Below are 20,822 nucleotides of genomic sequence, written 5' to 3'. Positions count from 1 at the left end.
GGACAGAAACCCTGACCTGAGTATCTGTACTTTACAGTGTGAACTCTTCAGTCCAGCAGTGAGTTTCTCCACTCCAGAATCAGTCAGGTCATTGTTACTGAGGTCCAGTTCTATTAGGGTGTTTCCCAGATTTAAAATGGATCCCAGATGTTCACAAAACCTTTCTCCAATATTACACAATGCTAATCTGCATAAGAGAAAACACAACAAATACTCAACATATATAATGAGAAAGAAACATATTTTATATAAAATATTTATATAGACAATAGTATAAACTACCTTGTTTGTAAAAAGGTTTAGCTTCACAGGAAGTCTTTTATTTAAGTTCTGAGCTCGTTGGTAGTATTACCATATTTTTCAGACGATAAAGTGTACCAGATTAAAAGGCGCACTATCAATGAACACCTTTTTTTCTGGTCTATTTTCATACACCGGATTATAAGATTTGCATTGAACGACACTAGTAAAGATGCATACATCGAAGAATTGTACCATTGTAAGTTGGTACCATCTTATTCTTTCCGATGGTCAAATGTTTTTTAAACTACTGAACAGGCAGAAAGTATCATTTTGGACTACAACCTTTTTAAAAGAAAAATAACTCACTTTACTGTTTAAAAATGGGGTTATTGTATTATTACACTCTAATGGCAACATCTCATGAAGTATTTCCCCCACTGCCCTCTTGTATCATTTATAAATCTTGCAGAATAAAAGCACATAAATCTGACCTGAGTGTCTCCAGTTTACATTGTGAATCATGTAGTCCTGTAAAAAGTTCCTCTACTCCTGAGTTCTGCAGATCATTTCTACTGAGATCCAGCTCTTTCAGGGTTGAGATTTTAGATTTTAGAGCTGATTTGAGAAATATGCATGATTTCCCAGTAAAATTACAGCTGGCTAATCTGTAAAAATATAGTAAATAAAGCAGATAACAGTTAAACCAAAAGATGTGGAAGTACACAGAACTCTTTGTAAAGACATCATTCAAATATAATCTGTTCATTATTTGACCAAAATAAATACATGGATTGTTCCACTATGTCACACCTGGTACCAAAGGCGATTCTATTTCTCCTGCACTTGTGAGATCTCCCTGCTTCAGAATTCCTTGCCCAGCATGCACCACATGCTGACATCACTTATTCATTGTCTTACATGACATGTCTGTCCTTTCCTTATTTTGACCTTGACTGTCTCACTCCCCTTGGTATGTACACTAGCTCAGGTTTTTGTCTGTTAGTATTGACCCTGCCTATTGTTGACTATAATATTGAATTGTCCATTTTTAATAAAGTCTCTTTGACTATTTTGTGCTTGTCTAAATCCTTTCTGGACCTGACATATTAAGTTATCTGTATCATTCAATTTTGTTTTATTTCACTTTTTTTATTCAGCTATTATATAGAGAAAAAGCATAGAATAAAAACACAGACTTTCAGAGCTGCACAAGTTGCTACTGGAAACTTTTCCTACTCCTCCATGATGACATCACAGAGGTGGTGAACAGCACCTTCCACTTGAATATGCTCCACATGTACTTAATCTGGTCTGGATATATAGTTGGTCAGTACATCAACTATACCTTCAGATTCCTCAGCAAGGCTGTCATCTTGGAGGTGTATTTGTGGTTGTTATTTAGCTCAGTTTCTGAAGGTAGGGGGTCATGTTCTGCTTCAGAATGTCACATGTTGTAATTCAGCTCCCCACTGCCAGCAGAACTAAGGCAGCCCCAGAACATAATGCTACCACCACAATGCTTGATTGTAGCCAAGAAACAGTAATGTTGGTATTCCTTACCATGGAATGCCACACATGATAGACACCATCTGAGCCAAACATGTTTTTGTCTCCTCAGAACACAGAACATTCAGTAATGCAAAAGCCATGCAGACTGTGTTGTGCAGCATATACCTCAGCAGCAATGCAAGCCAACCTCTTGATATGATGCTGAACATGTGGAATTCTTTGGTTGACCCTGTCTGAGTTGTCTAAGTTGGCCACCATGCTCTAGCTATGGTTTTAGCAATCTTATAACCTAGGTCAACATTATACTGATATACAGACTGTACAAAGACTGCTGACTGGTTTCATCTGAGTTTAACTTCTACAGTGCTGTCTCATAAAAAGATATAACATTTTTTCCGAAATAATATTTACTTTTGTTGGGTATCGTATATATATCTGGTACCTTTCTGTTAAAGATAGAAAAGAAAAAGAAAACACCACAGCAGTCACTGAAACTTAAAACTTAATTAAAACTAAAAATTATTAATAAATAAAACTTATTAAAATAAACTAGTGAAATTTAGACGTGGCGTTTAAATTCTGGTTTAACAGAATCTTTAAAAAATGGCCTGATGGTACCCCTAGAAAAAAACATGTCAAACTAAGGTGGGTCCTGTAATTAGCAAGAGACTTGAAACTTGTAAACAGTAAATCTACCTATTTAAAAAGTGAAAAGTAATTGATGTGCTGTTTGATATGGTGTGTACCCAGTGATGGGAATAACGTTGTTGAAATAAATGGTATTACTAATGCCATTACTTCTTTTAGTAACGAGTAATCTAACTAATTACTTTGACTGTCACTATAACACAGAGCTTTTCACTGCAACAAAACTGCCAAAAGTCTTCAGCCAATCAAACGTGGCAACAGGATTTATCCAATTAAATTCCTAATGCCGCTTGCTCTGCATTTTCTCATTGGTTGAAAAAAACCCTGTAACTTCTCCAAGATGGATGGTTCGGGTCACAAGTAAAGTGATTTATTACTGATATATGTATTTATATTAGTTTATTTAATGTTCTGTGGAATAATATTTTGGTTCCCAAATTCATTCCAGCTCTACTGAGACTGGCCATCTAGCTCTGAGCTGATAATGTAAAGTAAAAACAATACATAAAACATTTTTTATCTAATTTGGAGTTTACTAAGTAAAAAAAAAAATTTTTATAATTTTAAGCAAGGATATTATATTTGATTATTTCGTAGCAACATATTTTGGCTATTAATGTAAAAATGTCTTGTAGGTAATATTTAAGTTTCATCACGTTTTTTTTTTTCAACCAAAAATTGATACTGGGATTAGACAAAATGCTTTTTTTTTTTTTTTTTCAGTATTTTCACAGACAAAAATGAAACATACAAAGAAAAGAATATTGTAGCTACTATGAAACATAGAGGAGGCTCAGTTATGCTTTTAGGCTGCTTTGCTGAAACTGGAACAGGGTATCTTAAATCTGTGCAGAGCAGTATGGCATCTTAAATTTAGCAAGGCATTCTGGAGCAAAATGTGCTGCCCAGTGTCAGAAAACCTGATCTCAGTCAAAGGTCACTGGTCCTCCAACGGGATAATAACCCAAATGAAACGTCTCAAACATTCAGGAATTGCTAAGATTAAAGCAGTGGAGACCTTATCTAAATCCTATCGAACATCTATGGAATTATCTTTATTTTTTAAAATGACTTTGATTGTTGCACAACAGCAATGTCTAATTATTAATGGCATTAGAATAATATTAGAATAAAGTTACAGTAAAAATATACAGTAGCTATTAAAATCATGTCATGATATGTCTAGATAAAAACACAAAATATATCTTCATGAAGTATTAAAATGAACCTCAGTGTCTTCAGTTCACAGTTTAAACTCTTCAAGCCAGCAGAAAGCTTTTCCATTCCAGAGTCCTGCAGATTATTCTTACTGAGATCCAGCTCCTTCAGGGGCCAGGACTCTGATAGTAAAGCTGTTCCCAGATAATCACATGTCTTTTTCCCAAGATTACACAAAGCAAGTCTGTGAAGAGAGAGCAGACACAGCAAATAAAACACAAAATTACAAAAAAAAAAATGTACTCCACATGTGGCATTAGGCTCTTCACACTTATTATTCCAAATTTGACCTATTTCCAATACTACCTATTCTACCTATTTATTAAGCTACTTTTAGTCTACATAGGTTTGCTGGATTGGCTGTTTGGTCTATTTTGATTTCTAAATGCAACTAAAACAAGGTGAGAGTTTTTTTTCTGTCATGGCTACTGCTGGGTTTTTTACTAGGTCTGAGTGTGGCATGTTTAGTTTAGACCCCTTTTCCAACAATATATAAGGTTGTTTATTGGAAGCCAGAGCACCAGACATTAATGGCAACCTTAGGCTTCAAGGGTAGACATTCATGTAGGGGCCAATTATATTTGTCTGTGGCAGTCTGAAGTACAAAAGCTATTAATAATGAGGTGATCAAACAAGCCCAGATACTGTACAAAGAGGTAATCTACTCTGGCCTCATCGCAATGAGATGGCTATGTCCAAGTGGTGTGCGAAAAAATAAATGTGGCTTTATGGACCACTGATTAACGTTTGAAGGCATGCCTGGTCTTGCCTAGGGATGGTGTCAGCCTCATGCAGCAGGGCATTGCCTTACTTTTTATGTAGCATAACACATAGGGCCCTATCTTTCACTCTGCACAAGTTAAGTTACAATACTCATTACTATCTTATACCCCACGAACAAGCCTCTATTTTCAAGCCTTGAGTCTACGCTGTAAAAATAGCTAAAGAGCTTACGAATATATCTTCTCCAATGCAAGTGGTGGTCTGGAAGTGAGGTGTGTTCAAGTACATTTTTGGCAATGAAAAACACAGGTAACCACTGACAGATTTAAACCCTGACACCAATTAATCGTCAGGCGTCTATTTCTATTTTGGCGATGCAGGTGCGCCACACAGATTGGGGTGGCAATGTGTTATTGTTATTCTTTTGTTTAAAACCTTGGAATTAGTCGTGTGCAGTGATGGGATTAAAGGCGTTAAAATAAACGCTGTTACTAACGCTGTTACTTTTTTCAGTAGCAAGTAATCTAACTAATTACTGTGACTGTAACTATAACACCGTTACCATTTCCCCATTACACCCTGTTACTGCACATTACATTAGACGCTCAATTAACTTTTTTTTTTTTTTACTTTGTGCAAACAGGCAAAAGCGCAAAAGCCTTTTCCAGATGGAAATACCCACACTATTTCACACTCACTGAGGTCAAAGGTAAAAATGTGCACGTCGAGTTCACAATATGTCCCTGAACGAAACATTTGTCATGGACAAACCTCTATACAGGTACTTGTCTTTGCTGTCATGCACTCTATCTGGCTTATGAGAAGGTGGGGGCTCTGAGAAGGTGGGGGCCAGGGGGTGGGGGGATGGGGGTTACGGGGCGAGTAACACAAAAGTAATGCAATAGTTACTTTTACTGGTAACTAGTTACTTTTATAGTGGAGTAACTCGTAACCAGTGTTGGGCACGTTACTTTGAAAAAGTAATTAGTTATAGTTACTAGTTACTTCTCCAAAAAAGTAACTGAGTTACTAACGGAGTTACTCCACTATAAAAGTAACTAGTTACTAGTAAAAGTAACTATTGCGTTACTTCGCCCTGTAAAAATAAATAAATAAAGAATAAATAAAGAAAATAAATGATGTAATTACTATTATTATTAGAAAAATAACAAACAAAAATAAACCCAAAATGTTGACAAAAATATAGTCTAACGAATAAAAAAAAATAAGAAATGAAAAACTCCACAGGACCAAAGAAAATTACTAAGACATGTAATACTGAAAAAAAAAAAACGGAAAAAACAAATACACGTCTGGGGATAAAAATTAAACAAACCAAACCACACTCAAAGAAATAAATGTATATATAAACAAAACAAAAGAATGGACAAAAACAACAATCCGTTAAAAAAACTCATTTAAATCCATTAAAAAACTCATTTAAAACAATCACAGGCTTTTTGCGCAGAATAATAAAAGTTTCGGTTAGTTTCAGTTTCAAATCATGAAAACAGCTCACCAAAACCTCAACCTATCCTTTATATTTGACAATATTTGATTAACTTACAGGTCCTTACTTATTTTTATTTAACTGAACTGAGTTGTAAATTATTTATAGCCTCGCGCTGAATTCAGCTCCGCGCTGCGAGAGAGAGAGAGAGAGAGAGAGAGAGAGAGAGAGAGAGAGAGAGGCGCAGCGCATTTTGCCTGATTTCTCTTTATTAATTAACAGTACATTTGTTGGCTTTAGTAAGTTTAATAACATTAATTTTAGTATACTTGTCAGATCTTATTTATAAAAACTTTTTTTAGAAGACAGAGGTTATTCTGCGCGCAATGCCGCGCCGCTGCGCCAAGCACCACTTTGCGTGCCTGGCATTTCAGAGCGCTGGACGAGATTTTAATTCATGAATTAATATATTTAATATTTTAATAAATTTGCCCTGGTGATAAGAAACGAATGCTAACATATAGCGTTATATTTCTGTGTATTTCAAATGTTTTAAGTTTTATATAATTGACGGGCAGCACCACGCGCCAGATTGACAATGTGCTTTGTTTTTCAGATATAAAAGTGAAATTCAGTTAAATAATAGCAAAGTTAACTAAAATAAATTTATGTTCAGTCAAAGTTATTTTCTCTTTTAATTTTCCATTTCAAAACTCCAGCATTTGAGTGAGAATAAGCATCTGTTGAAATTTTTAAACAGCAGAATGCCTAGTTACAGTTATTTAGTCTGTGTACTAAACATAAATATAAATCCTTATAACTGACAGAAATAAATATAACTAATAATAATTTATAGTTACAGTGCAGATTTTTAAGTATATATATTTTTTCATAGTTGATTGCTGAAGGCTCTGGGTGTGGTTTATTTTTATGTGGTAAAGATGTGATGGTATGGAGTATTTTGGAGCGCAGGGTGAGCAATCGCGCTAAGCTTTTTTCCGCCGCCAAGATAAAAACACGCCAGAAATTTACCTCAACACACATCATTTCCAGACCACCACGCCCATCGGTGTTAATATATTCCAAAGTCCAACGCTATTTTAAGGAAGCGTGCAAGGCCTAAAAATAGACTGTTGACGGGTGGCAAAGCGCCACGCTACACGCCTTGTGCGGGGTGTATGATAGGGCTCTTTGTCTGTATGCGCAAAGTTAAAAAAAGTTCATTCAGCTGCTAAAGTAACGTGCAGTAAGTGTCGAAAATGGTAACGGCGTTATAGTTACAGTCAGAGTAATTAGTTAGATTACTCGTTACTGAAAAAAGTAACGGCGTTAGTAACGCCGTTTATTTTAACGCCGTTACTCCCAACACTGCTCGTAACTATAACTATAACTATAACGTGCCCAACACTGGTCGTGTGGCTGCATTATTTTATTTGGGAATTGCTAGCTCCCTCTCAGTAGCAACATTTTATGTTAACTGACGCTAACCAACTGTTTCCATTGCGGGTAAGACTATTTCCCTAAATATTTTAGACCCATGTGAATGTATAATGACTTTTAAACATTTATTTATACGTTGTCTGACCAGAGGAGGATGGTTCCCCCTTATATTGGCCCTAATAGTACATTTGATATTACATGGTACATGTGAGACTTGGTTCCTCCCAAGGTTTCTTCCTCCTCCAGCTCAGAGGCAGTTTTTCTTGGGTTCTATGTTCTATGTTCAATGTTTTGGCTGCTTCTCTGTTATCCTTCTACCACATTTCTGTAAAGCTACATTGTGACAACATCAGTTGTAAAAAGTGCTAAATAAATACATTTAATTTGATATAACCAGACATTATTGCATAAAATTTAAAGCTAATTCAAACATTGCTGGAACTGGGCTTTTTAGGGACGAGACACAGTAATTCTATTTGTGCATGTGAAAAGGTGAACTATTCCGTGTAAATGTACTCCTGATAACACAGTAGCACAATCTCCACATAAGACAACAATAAATGTTATGTATATGTATTGTTAATAATAATGCAGGTAGTATGATGCCATCTCTGATGGAACTTTGAAGTATATTGCATAAACAGTAGTGTAGAATTGGATGATTTCAGAAAATTGTAATTCTGACCTCAGTATATTTAATTGTGAACTCTTCAGTACATCAGAGAGCAGCTCCACTCCTGAGTCCTTCAGGTCATTGTTGCTGAGGTCCAACTCTTTAAGGGAGGAGTTCATTTTTAGAGCTGCACCCAATGTTTCAATAGACTGTATAGTGAGATTACAGCCCACAAATCTACGGAAAAAGTAGTTAGACATAATGAATTAGAATTAACTTATTAATTAGAATAAACTACAAATATTGCATTTGGAATAAAATCCATGTAATTCTGGACATTTATTTTTAGTGCACTGACAGTGTTCATTCAGGATATTTAGTTTACTCTATGCATGTGCCCAAAATTCACATTTGAAAGTTTCCTAATATGTAGTACTAATGTCCTCTATACAATTACAGCCTATTTTTGGCTTAATAGCCTTCAATATGATTTTCACAGAACATAAATATCCTACACATTAAAACTGCATAAATACATTTGATTTGATATAGATCTAAATTAATTTGATATATAAGGTGGTACGAATAATAATTACTTAGATAAATGTGTTGATTAATGTATTGAACAAATAAATCAATATTAAGTAACCTGTATTTTTTGTCACTGAACAGCTTATTAATCTCCTCTGCCCCAGCTTCAGCATCAGATCCAGCAGTGCCCACTGCCCCAGCTTCAACGTCAGATCCAGCAGTACCCACTGCCCCAGCTTCAACGTCAGATCCAGCAGTGCCCACTGCCCCAGCTTCAGCGTCAGATCCAACAGTGCCCACTGCCCCAGCTTCAACGTCAGATCCAGCAGTACCCACTGCCCCAGCTTCAACGTCAGATCCAGCAGTGCCCACTGCCCCAGCTTCAACGTCAGATCCAGCAGTACCCACTGCCCCAGCTTCAACGTCAGATCCAGCAGTACCCACTGCCCCAGCTTCAACTTCAGATCCAGCAGTGCCCACTGCCCCAGCTTCAACGTCAGATCCAGCAGTGCCCACTGCCCCAGCTTCAGCGTCAGATCCAGCAGTGCCCACTGCCCCAGCTTCAGCGTCAGATCCAGCAGTGCCCACTGCCCCAGCTTCAACGTCAGATCCAGCAGTGCCCACTGCCCCAGCTTCAACTTCAGATCCAGCAGTGCCCACTGCCCCAGCTTCAACGTCAGATCCAGCAGTGCCCACTGCCCCAGCTTCAACTTCAGATCCAGCAGTACCCACTGCCCCAGCTTCAGCGTCAGATCCAGCAGTGCCCACTGCCCCAGCTTCAACGTCAGATCCAGCAGTGCCCACTGCCCCAGCTTCAACTTCAGATCCAGCAGTGCCCACTGCCCCAGCTTCAACGTCAGATCCAGCAGTGCCCACTGCCCCAGCTTCAGCGTCAGATCCAGCAGTGCCCACTGCCCCAGCTTCAGCGTCAGATCCAGCAGTACCCACTGCCCCAGCTTCAGCGTCAGATCCAGCAGTACCCACTGCCCCAGCTTCAGCGTCAGATTCAGTAGTGCCCACTGCCCCAGCTTCAGCGTCAGATCCAGCAGTGCCCACTGCCCCAGCTTCAACGTCAGATTCAGCATTACCCACTGCCCCAGCTTCAGCGTCAGATCCAGCAGTACCCACTACCCCAGCTTCAGCGTCAGATCCAGCAGTACCCACTGCCCCAGCTTCAGCGTCAGATCCAGTACCCACTGCCCCAGCTTCAACGTCACATCCAGCAGTACCCACTGCCCCAGCTTCAACGTCAGATCCAGCAGTGACCACTGCCCCAGCTTCAGCGTCAGATCCAGCAGCACCCGCTGCCTCAGCTCTACAGCCAGCTCCGGTTGTGCCCACCACTACTGCTCCAGTACCAGTGTTACCCGCCGTTTCTGCTCCTGCAGTGCCTGCCGCCCATGTGGTACCCACTGCTCCAGCTCCAGTGTCAGCGGTATCCGCCGCCTCTACTCCAGCGCTGCCCTCGGCAGTCGGCCAGTCCTGGGTCTCAACCTATGTTTGTGTCTGTGTCTGTATCTGTCCCAGTTTTAGTTCCTTTCTCAGTCTATTTCCCTGTACCTGTTTTTGTCCCTGTCACTGTGTTCATGTGTGTCCGTCCCAGTCAAGGTTTTCATTTCCGTTCCCCTGTCCAGTCTTGTCCAGTCTCCGTCCTTGTCCAGTGTTCAACCCCATGTCCAGTTTCAGTCTAAGCCCCATGTCCGGTCTTTGTTTTCATCCCCTGTCCTGTCTACTGTCCAGGCCCCAGTCCAGTCTGGTCACATGTCTTGTCCTGTCTTTTGTTTTCCCTATCTCTGCACCTCTGGTGGTGGCACCGTTCAGGAGGGTTATGTCACACCTTAGCCCATGTCTGTCTTGTGTTTTTTCCTCTTTTGGTCCCATGTGCTCCTGCCCTCTGTTTTCCTGTTATGTGCTCCTGTTGTGTTTTTGTCCTGTCTCCGCCCTAGCCCCACTGTGTCATAAGTTATTTGTAACCCCGCACCCTCGTTACAGATCCTCAGGTGATTTCAGTTTCCTGTTCCCTCCTTATATATATATATATATATATATATATATATATATATATATATATATATATATATATATATATATTTATGTATATATCTTTGTTTCAAGTCTTCCTTGGCTAGTCTTTGTTTGCTGTCTGGTGTCAGGTTTGTTACATGTTTTCTTCTTTTCTAGTTAAGTCTTGTTTTCCTTGTCTAGTTTTCATAGTTTAGTTATCCTAGTATTGTTTATTCTTGTTTTGCATTTCCCTACCCGTGTTTGTTTTCTGTTTGTTTTTTTAGCTTAGCTTTTGTTTATCATGTTTGTTTGTTAGTTTATTAGATTGTTTATTTAATAAATACATCGGAGCTTGTGCAAGAGGTGTCAGGTGGGGGTGGGGGTATTCAACCTTCTTGGAGTCCCTAGATGGAGTTCTACATGAAGCTCCAGGAGGGAAACCCGTAGTTCTACTGGGGGATTTCAATGCACACTTTGGCAATGATAGAGATACCTGGAGTGGTGTGATTGGGAGAAACAGCCTCCCTGATATGAACCCGAGTGGTGTTCTGTTGTTGGACTTCTGTGCTAGTCGTGGTTTGTCCCTAATGAACACAATGTTCGAACATAAGGAGGCTCATAAGTGTACATGGTACCAGAGCAGCCTAGGTCGAAGGTCAATGATCGTGGTAGGGGAAACCCATGGAAAGACCTGGCAAGCCCAAACGAGTAGTGCTGGTAAACTGGGAATGTCTGGAGGAGACCTCTGCCCAAGAGACCTTTAACTCCCACCTCCAAAGGAGCTTCTCAAACATCTCTATGGAGTTGCAGCTGTGAGCTGTGGTCTTAGGGTCTTGGGTGCCTCAAGGGGCGGTAACCCTCGAACATCGTGGTGGACACCGGTGGTCAGGGAAGCTGTCTGGCTGAAGAAGGAGGCCTTTTGGGACATCCCGTTGTCCCAGGTGACTCCGGAGGCAGTTGTGGGGTACGAAGGGCGGCATCTACAGTGGTGGCAGAGGCAAAACAGCGGGTGTGGGAGGAGTTTGGCAAGGCTATGGAGGAGGACTTTCAGACGGTACCAAGGTGCTTCTGGAAAACTATTCGGCACCTCAGAAGGGGGAGATGGGGAACCATCCATGCAGTATGTAGCAAGGGTGGGACACTGCTGACCTTAACTGAGGATGTAATCAGACATTGGAAGGAGCACTTTGAGGAACTCCTGAACCTCACTAACCCAACCTCTGTGATGGAGACAGGGCCAGACGATAATGGAGAATCTTTTTTAATTTCTCTGGGCGAGGTCACCAAGGTAGTCAAACTTCATGGTGGCAAAGCCCCGGGGATCGATGAGATACCTCCAGAAATGCTGAAGGCTCTGGGTGTTGAGGGGCTGTCGTGGTTGACAAGCCTCTTTAACATTGTGTGGAGGTCAGGGACAGTGCCAAATGAGGGGCAGACTGGGGTGGTGGTCCCTCTCTTTAAGAAAGGGGACTAGAGGGCGTGTGCCAATTACAGGGGCATCACGCTGCTCAGCCTCCCCAGAAGTCTACTCCAAGTTGCTGGAAAGGAGGGTTCGGACGATTGTCAAACCTCTGATTGAAGAGGAACAATGCAGATTCCATCCTGGTTGTAGAACAACAGACCAGCTCTTTACTCTGGCAGAGATCCTGTAGGGGGCCTGGGAGTACAACTATCCTGTCCATCTGTGTTTTGTGGACTTGGAGAAGGTGTATGACCAGGTTCCCAGGGATGTTCGGTGGGACCTGTTTCTGGTGGATGTAGACCTCTGCCAAGGCTGTGCTTTGTCCCCAATCCTGTTTGTGATTTTCATGGACAGGATATCAAGGCGTAGTTGGGGGAGAGAGGGTCTGCAGTTTGGTGGCCAAAGGATTGCATTGCTACTTTTAATATGGCCCTGAAGTGGCAGGGAAGAGAATAAGCATCTCTAAATCAGAGGCCATGGTGCTCAGTAGGAAACCGATGGACTGTCTACTCCAGGTGGGGGGTGAGTGCTTGCCCCAAGTGAAGGAGTTTAAGTATCTTGGGGACTTGTTAACGAGTGAGGGAAGGATGGAGCGCGAGATTGACTGAAGAATCGTCTCAACAGGGGCAGTATTGCGTTCGCTTTACCGAACTGTGATGAAAAGGGAGCTAAGCAAAAAAGCAAAGCTCTCAATCTACCGATCTATCTTCGTTCCTACTCTCAATGGTCATGAGCAATGGGTCATGACCGAAAGAACGAGGTCGCGAAAACAAGCGGCCGAAATGAGTTTCAAAAAGGTGGCTGGGGTTTCCCTTAGAGAAAAAGGGTGAGAAGTTATCTGCGAGGGACTCTGAGTAGAACCTCTGCTTCTTTACATTGAAAGGAACCAGTTGAGGTGGTTCGGGCATCTGATGAGGATGCCATCAGGGCGCCTCCCTAAGGAGGTGTTCCTTACATGTCCAGCTGTGCGGAGACCACCGGGCAGACGTAGGACCAGTTGGGGAGATTATATCTCCACTATGGCATGGAAACGCCTGGGGTTCCCCCTGTTCAGAGTTGGAAGATGCTGCCCAGGATGGGGAAGTTGCTAGAACTGCTACCCCCGCGACCCAACTTCAGATAAGCGATGGACGAGGGATAGATGGATGGATCTGCGTTTACGTCTTCCTCCTCGTCCGTTACACTATTGACCTTACATTCCCTTTTCTTTTCTAATACAAATAATGCAGGATGTTACAAATTACCCAAAAACCACAGGTTAAACTAGACACTCTGATCATGAATAGGATCCATGATAAAACAACACAGTAAAAACTAACTAAGAAATGTAAATACTCATCTCACCAATCAACACTTAGATTACAAAGATAAATTTAAAGTAAAGCTTTTGTCTGACATGGACCCTGTTATGTCTGTCAGAAATCTAACAATGCTTTTTTTACCAGCTGAGAAGAACTGTGCTTGAAGTGTGATAGTTTGTGGATGCTTTGCTTCATCAGTCTCTGTCTGTTGTAGAGGGAAACTAATGAAAATATCTGGATTTTCACCTCAGTGTTTCCACTTTGCAGTGAGGACTCTTCAGTCCATCAGAGAGCAGCTCCAGTCCTGAATCTTTGAGGTTGCTATTACTGAGGTCCAGCTCCTTCAAGGAAGAGTTTTCTGTTTTAAGAACTGTGCCTAAAATTTTGATAGACTGTACAGTAAGATTACAGCCAGCAAACCTACAGACAAGGAAGAAAGGAGTCACACATTAAGTGCATTTGAAATGGTCAAAATAATTTAATTTCAAAGTAAGATGTTTTATACTGAAAATGATGAATGTAACACATGGTGCACGTATTGGCTGTTTTAATTTATCATGGATTTTATTCTTATGTACATATATCATTTACAATGAATTAAAATCAATATTTATATGTTTAATATTTCAGTGTTAAACTACAACATAGTTGTACATATATGTACTGGTGTATTTTACATAGTACCTCCAACTCCAACAACTGATAACACTTTAGGTCACATTGGAGGGTTTTAAGCAGGCCTGTTTAGGATCATGCCACATCATCTAAATTTGACTTTTACTAGGCCACTCCAAAACCTTAATTTAGTTTTTTTTTTTTAAGCCATTCTGAGGTAGACTTGCTGGTGTACATGTACAGGGGCGTAGCACCAAATTCTGGGCCCTGTACACTCTCAATGTCAGTGGGCCCCTATCCATGCCAGTACACGAGGAATGTGAGCAAAAAAAGAAAAAAGAGGTATTTATTTAAAATAAAATATATACAACCGGATCAGATTATATTGATGAGTGGTTCTATCATTCACCACCTGTATTGATGCATTTGGCCAACTTGTGCTCAAATACCTAAAACATTAGGCTACATCTGGTTTGTAAACGTTTTAATACATGACACTCGAGCAGTTTTAGTTTAAAAACATTTATTCTTGAACATCATTTTGTAATGAGAGGGTACAGTAGAAATGAACAGAAAAATACTGTTTCAATGTGAAAAAAAGAGACTGGTTTCTGCTTTTTACATCAAAGGTCTATCAATAGAGCCAGCGATAATACAAAATGTCATCAGTCAAAAATATTTACACGAGATGAAAATATATGTAAATTACATCCCAGTAAATGCCCACTGACGGGTCTTTTTGTTTGCAAAGTCACTAATAAGATCAGTAAAGTCCAATTGTTTGGCTAATTGGCTTTCAATCGACAGAATGGCTAGGCTGTTCAGTCTATCCTGGCCCATTGTTGATCTCAGGTAGTTCTTAACCAACTTCAGCTTGCTGAAAGCCCGTTCACCCCCTACAACTGTGATAGGAAGTGTGCAGAAAATTCTCGAAGCAATACAAATTTCTCCAAAAATGCTCTGTAGCTGCATCTCCCAGATGGCATTAAGGAGCTCAAGAGAGGACAGATTTTTCGGAAATGTAGCATCATATATGGTGCAGAAATGTAGCACTTCATTTTCAAATTCTTGTGAGAGATCCATGTGATATATTTTTGCCAGTGCCCGGCATGTTGTTTTTATCTGTGCTTCAGTCATATCAGAGAGCTTCAGAATAGGTGCAAATGTTTCACATATGTTTGCTGTGGTCTGGAACCTTGCACTCAAGGCACTGATGATGCTATCCATTGCAACAAAAAATATGTTGTTCCTGAATGCATTTTTGACACTGTCTTCAGTAGTTGCATCTTCTTGTCTCATCTCATCAGGCATGCATTTCCTTTTCCGCTTTCGTCTCTCTTCACTCCGAAAATGATCAGGGACATCCATTGCATGTGCTACTAAGGTGGCCTCTGCAAGCAGCGAGTCCCATCTATTACGAAGAGCCTGCATTTCCTCCTGTAGTGCCTTTATGTTTGCAGCCTCAACATCCAGAAAATATCTCCCGCCTGAAGAATCACATTTCGGTTGTCAATACACTGCAAAATCTTTACCCACACAGTAAGAAGGACGATGGCATCAAAGGTCTTGAAATAATTGATCAAACCATTTGCCTCGAACTTGGCTTCACTTGTTAGACTGCAGGTGGCTAAGACACATTCTAGTGCCTCAAGGATGGAGGGCAAGTGAGCTGCCACAACTCGTACTGCAGCAATGCAGGCACTCCATCGAGTGTCAGAGAGACGATGAAGAGAGCATCCCGTCTTTTCTTTCAAGATTGCCCATCGCTCTGGGCTAGCACTGAAGAGATTATAAAGACGGTTTACAGAGCCAAAAAATATTGCAACCTCTGGACATGACTCAGCCGCATGGACACCAACCAGATTGAGGGTGTGGGTAGCACAGGGGGAGAATGTAGCAAGTGGATTGGCTTTTAAAATCTGAGCTTGTACTCCTTTCACCTTCCCAGACATGTTGGCTCCATTATCATATCCTTGTCCTCTACATTCTTGTAAAGGTATGCCATTGGACTGCAACGCTTCTATAATCATTTCGGAAATTTCCTGGCCTGTCTTTTTGTGAAAATCTTTAAATTCGATAAACCTTTCAACTATCTTCCAAACACCACTGTCTTCTTTGTCTTGATGTACATATCTTACCAATATCACATTCTGCTCTGTATGAGATATGTCTGGTGTTGAGTCACATATGACAGAGTAATATATTGCATCTTCTCTTTCTTTCAGGATAGTGCTGAGCACTCTTTTGCCACAGAGCTCAATGAACTCATTCTGCGTGTCTGGACTTAGGTAGTGGGTTAAACGTGACCCTTTCTTCTTTTGCTTCACTTTTTCTAAGTGCTCGTGTATAAAGGGATCATAATGGGCCAACAATTCAAGGGTTCCAAGAAAATTGCCATTATGGACATCATCCAAATTTGAGGTTTTGCCTCTGAATGCAAGATTTCTCTAAGCCAAATGAAGAGTTACATCCAAAAGCCTCTCTAAGATCTTTGTATGTTTCTCTGCTTCTGTCTGCAACTGTTTTTGAAGGTGCCCATCAACTCCTGTGGCTACTAATAATGAGTGCTGAAGGCTTTCCCATTTTACATAGCACTGCTTATGGGGAGTGTGTTTCTCATGTTCTGGGAACTTTCTATACATTTTTTGCCACTTAATGTCTGATAACTTAAGTCCATCCTTTCTGTTCAGTGCACTTTTTGATGGCCTTGTCTGCTCATGTGAGAACAGAAGGCATGGGATGCAGAACAGAGCCTTTGCACTGTCACTGTGGATCAACCAGTCCCTCATAATCTTCTCACGCATATTGGCTGACTTTACATATTGAAGATAGTCAGGGAATGCTTTGCCTTCCTTGTCTTTGGGTGCCACTTTGGTCAGGTCTACTCTTTCACTAGCCAGTCTGCAAACTAGAGTCTCTCTCTGTTGAGCAGTTAGCTTGTCTGGTCACAGTCCTGGATCCTCTGACAACAACTGCTCTGTATTTCCCTCACCTGGCCTTTCCTTTTCTCTCTCCCCAGCCTCCTCACTACTCTCAAACACATCTACAAGCATAGGAGAGGAATGGATAATTGTTTTTTGTTCTCACCACCTACATCTCTGTCTTTCTTTTATTCTCTCTGGCAAAAATGCATGGCAAAAATCATAATCACAATTATTTTTGATTAATATTGAGATCACAGTTATTTAACATGATTATCCATTGGCTTTGGAAACATCATGAATTTATTGAGCATTGACAACAGCTTTTAAGCACAGCACTGCACTGCAATGCTAAGGCTTTTTACCTGACAAAAATAATCAATTGCTTTATTGCTTAATATATTACTGGTGTGCACTTGAGCCTACAGTGATATTCGTAGGTTATTTACATGTTGATATATGCAGCAGAAATATTGCTAGGCGGATCATTTATTAAGTCTCAGCACAGGGTTTCACTCTCAGTTTTGCTGTGTTATTAGACAATAGGCTATAGCACACGCACTGAACCAACATAATAACTTACTTAAGCTTAACCCTCCTGTTATGTTCATTTGTCAGGAGCAGAAATGGTGTTCTCTGATCAGTTTAATCGGTGCATGTTTAAATGTGCAAAATATGTGTAAAAAAAATAAATAATAAAAAGCAGTGTAAATATATCATCACTACTTCCATTACTGATTATTTTATCAATATTTAGTGCAATGGTGTTCCTTACTTCTAACAGGTAACGCTTCAATTAGGATAATGCACTCATTTTTTATAAAAAGTTTCAATACATTATATCTTTTAAAAGACCAACATATAAAACATAATAGTTTTACATAACATTAAAACATAACACTGCAATTTTGTTTTAGTTTTAGTTTTTGCAGGGGGTGATTATAAAGATGTGAGATCAACTATTTTCATATTATATGTCGATTAGAATAATTAAAAGGCAAGCAGAAGTTTCATACTGAAAAAAACGACTTTTAACTATTTTCCTAGATCTTCAAACTTTAAAACGGGTCAATTTGACACAGAACATAACAGGAGGGTTAACAACTCGCATATAGGCAGCGGCTCTCTCTCTCTCTCTCTCTCTCTCTCAAACCAACATACCTAAGGGGGGGTCGGAGCTCTGAACAACTATCTCACCTTGTCTTTGCTCATCTATAACCTCAGTCTCATCTTCAGAAGAGCCGGCAGGACTGGCCACTGCTGCTCCAGCTGCTTCTGCTGCTGCTGCTGCTCCAGCGCCACTGTTTGTTTCTGAAACTGGTTAACGTCAATAAATAACGTTAGCTGGCTTATAATTGTCTTCATTCTTACAGCCGCGAGCAGCCTGTTTGGCAGCTAGCTAAGCTAACGACTTCACGTGAGCATAAAAACATTAGCAGCAGCTTAACTTTAACTGAACTTTGCATAACAAGTAAACTCGGTTCACCTTTGTGAAAGAAAGCTGTCAAAAGCTGCCTCCCCTCATCCTGCCTTTTCTCCTTTTCCTTTCTTTCTTTCCTCTTTTGATTGCCAGATTTCTGCTTTTTGGGCAGCATGATGTCTCATCCCCTGGTCTTTCAACCTGTGTTCACTGACCGTACACTTTCAGCCGGTCGCTGTGTAACGCTCCAGCCCGGATAGGGAGCTTTTGGGCGGGTGAAACACGAAGCACTCTGGATCAGATGAAAGACCCTGACTCACTCTGGCGGTACTCCACTCTTTATTAGTTCATACATGAACTAAGTAGACACCAAAAGCACTTATTAGGCGTTACTACAAAAATAAAATAAACAAAATAAAGGAGCTTAGGTCCAGTGGGTCTAGTGGTACAGCACAACAACTCTCTGCCTCTCACATTATTAGCGTAGCTACCCATGTGCCCGCGCGCCTGGCGCGAGGGTCTCTTAAAGGGACAGTGTACACTTAACTAAAATACTGGCCGTTACATATTTCCCCCGGCCCTTTTAAAGGCTGTCCCCAGCCGCAACAAAAGGAACATAACTGGTACAACCATAACTTTACATAGCAATAGTACACAGAGACAATAAAATAAAATGCAAATACTTGGCATACATGACAGTACAGCATATAGCTGAATGAAACAAAAAACGCCCATTTAGTGCAAAATCACAATAAAAGAATACCTTTTTTTTATATATATAAGGTCCTAACAGCACCTAAACAAACCAACATCACTGCCTGTATGGAATAATCCTTGGAAACAGAACTGAGTGTACCAATTGTACTAACTGTACTAACTACACCATGAGTACCTTATTCAAAGCCTAGCCTCTGTGTGTGATAGGGATTGGTCCACTTTCTCTGAGACCACCCTGAAGTGATTCTGGGTATACGTCTCTGTCTCAGTGTGTAGCGTGTGTCTGCATGTTCAAAGTTGTGATCAGTGTTAGTCAGAGAGAGGTCTTGGACACAGCTGCCATCATCAGAAGTACATTCCTGTGGGTCCAACTCAACCGACATGTCAAGTGGGTGACAGTCCATCTCAGTCAAGGAACTGCCTGTGGGATTGTCTACTTCTCCGTATTCCTCTCCAGCTCTTTGTGAATACTGACTGTTCTTGGATGGGATGCTTGATTCCCATGTGTGGAATGGCTGAATGTTGACAACATGAAAAACACCTGCGTCATCGCCAGTGTCTACGCTTGTCAGTCTGTAATTTACATCTGAAAGCTTTTGTGAGATACGGAATGGGCCAGTAAACACAGGGGCTAATTTAGCAGTAAAATTAGCAAGTGCATCAGATCTGGGGTGTGTCTTTACTTTTACTAGATCATCCACCTGATAGGACACATCACGACGCCTCTGATCATAATAATGCTTTCGCCGCGCATGACTGGCTTCCAGAGCTGCTTGGGCATGGTCGTGCGCCTCTCTGATTGAGGCCCTTAAGTTCTCTGGGTATGGGATGTCAGGCTCGTCTACCCCAACAGGTGAAGGTTGGGTGATTAGGTCCAGTGGGGTGTCAAGCTCACGACCATACAACATCATTGATGGACTGTGCCCTGTGCTTTCATGGGGAGCTGTGCGTAGCACGAAGCAGATTTGAGGGATGTATCTGTCCCAAGATGTGTGCTTGTCACCCACATAAGAACGAATAGCAGTCTTTAGTGTCCGGTTGACACGCTCTGTGGCATTTGTTTGTGGGTGGTATGCTGTGGTCAGCCTGTGCTCGGTCCCTAGACTAGACACCACGTGTTCAAAGAAGTCGCTAATGAATGGAGATCCTCTGTCAGATATCAGGTAGGTCGGGGCGCCATGACGCGCAAACACCTCGCTCATGAACTTGTTGGCTGCCGTCCGAGCAGTGGCTTCCTTAACAGCTGACACTTCCACCCATTTAGAGAAATAATCAACGAAAACAAGAATGTATGCATTTCCGCAGGGAGTGCGGGGCAGCGGACCTACAAAGTCTACTCCTGTGTACTCCCATGGCTTACAGGGACGTATAGGAATCATAAAGCCAGCGGGTTTCCTCTGACTGGGTTTTGAGAGCTGACAGACCGTGCAAGAGGCGACGTATCTTTTGACATCCCCAGACATTTTGGGCCAGAAAAACCTAAGACAAAGCCGAGCCAAAGTCTTTGTAGCTCCTAAGTGTCCAGCTGTCTGGTGATCATGGTAGTACTTCAACAAAGCAGGTCTAAGTGACAAAGGAGCAAAGAACTTGAGCTGTTTCATTGGGTGCAGCACACATGAGGCTTTTGGGTCACTGTAGTAAAGCAGTCCATCCTGAATAGTGTACTTGTGTGTCTCATTCCTCTCACATTCATCACTGGTCCCATTCTGAAGGTCTCGCAGCAACTTGCCAGTTACAGGGTCGTCCAACTGCAGCTGTCGCAGGTGTTCCTTGTCAGTGGGCAAGACAGGTGGCAGGGCACGGAGATCCAGGCTGCCAATTATTGCAAAGTCGGGCAGTACATCCAGAATGGCACCCTCCCCGGGCTGTGGGTTACGAGACAGAGCATCAGGCACTTTGTTCTTGGCTCCGGGCTTGTGGACCACACTAAAGTCAAAGTCTTGAAGCCGCAATGACCACCTAGCGAGTCTTCCAGAAGGGTTGGGCCGAGACATCAGCCACCTTAGG

The 20,822-nt window shown here is 41.3% G+C and overlaps 1 protein-coding gene across 1 annotated transcript in view; it reads right to left on the bottom strand.

The window, feature by feature from the left end:
- The window catches only part of LOC103032331 (uncharacterized), a 52,230-nt gene that overhangs the window by 11,688 nt on the left and 19,720 nt on the right, over positions 1-20,822 (bottom strand). The window contains exons 7-11 of the mRNA XM_015603909.3: positions 13,389-13,562; positions 7,917-8,081; positions 3,629-3,802; positions 735-908; positions 17-187 (exon numbers count right to left, since the gene is read on the bottom strand). Of these exons, the coding sequence (XP_015459395.3) occupies positions 17-187; positions 735-908; positions 3,629-3,802; positions 7,917-8,081; positions 13,389-13,562 (858 nt within the window). The remainder of the gene's footprint in view (positions 1-16; positions 188-734; positions 909-3,628; positions 3,803-7,916; positions 8,082-13,388; positions 13,563-20,822) is intronic.

This window comes from Astyanax mexicanus, chromosome 21, assembly GCF_023375975.1.
Source record: "Astyanax mexicanus isolate ESR-SI-001 chromosome 21, AstMex3_surface, whole genome shotgun sequence".
In the NCBI taxonomy this organism is placed as follows: domain Eukaryota; kingdom Metazoa; phylum Chordata; class Actinopteri; order Characiformes; family Acestrorhamphidae; genus Astyanax; species Astyanax mexicanus.
Note: the sequence above shows the minus strand (reverse complement) of the source record. Positions and strands in the feature narration are given on the sequence as shown.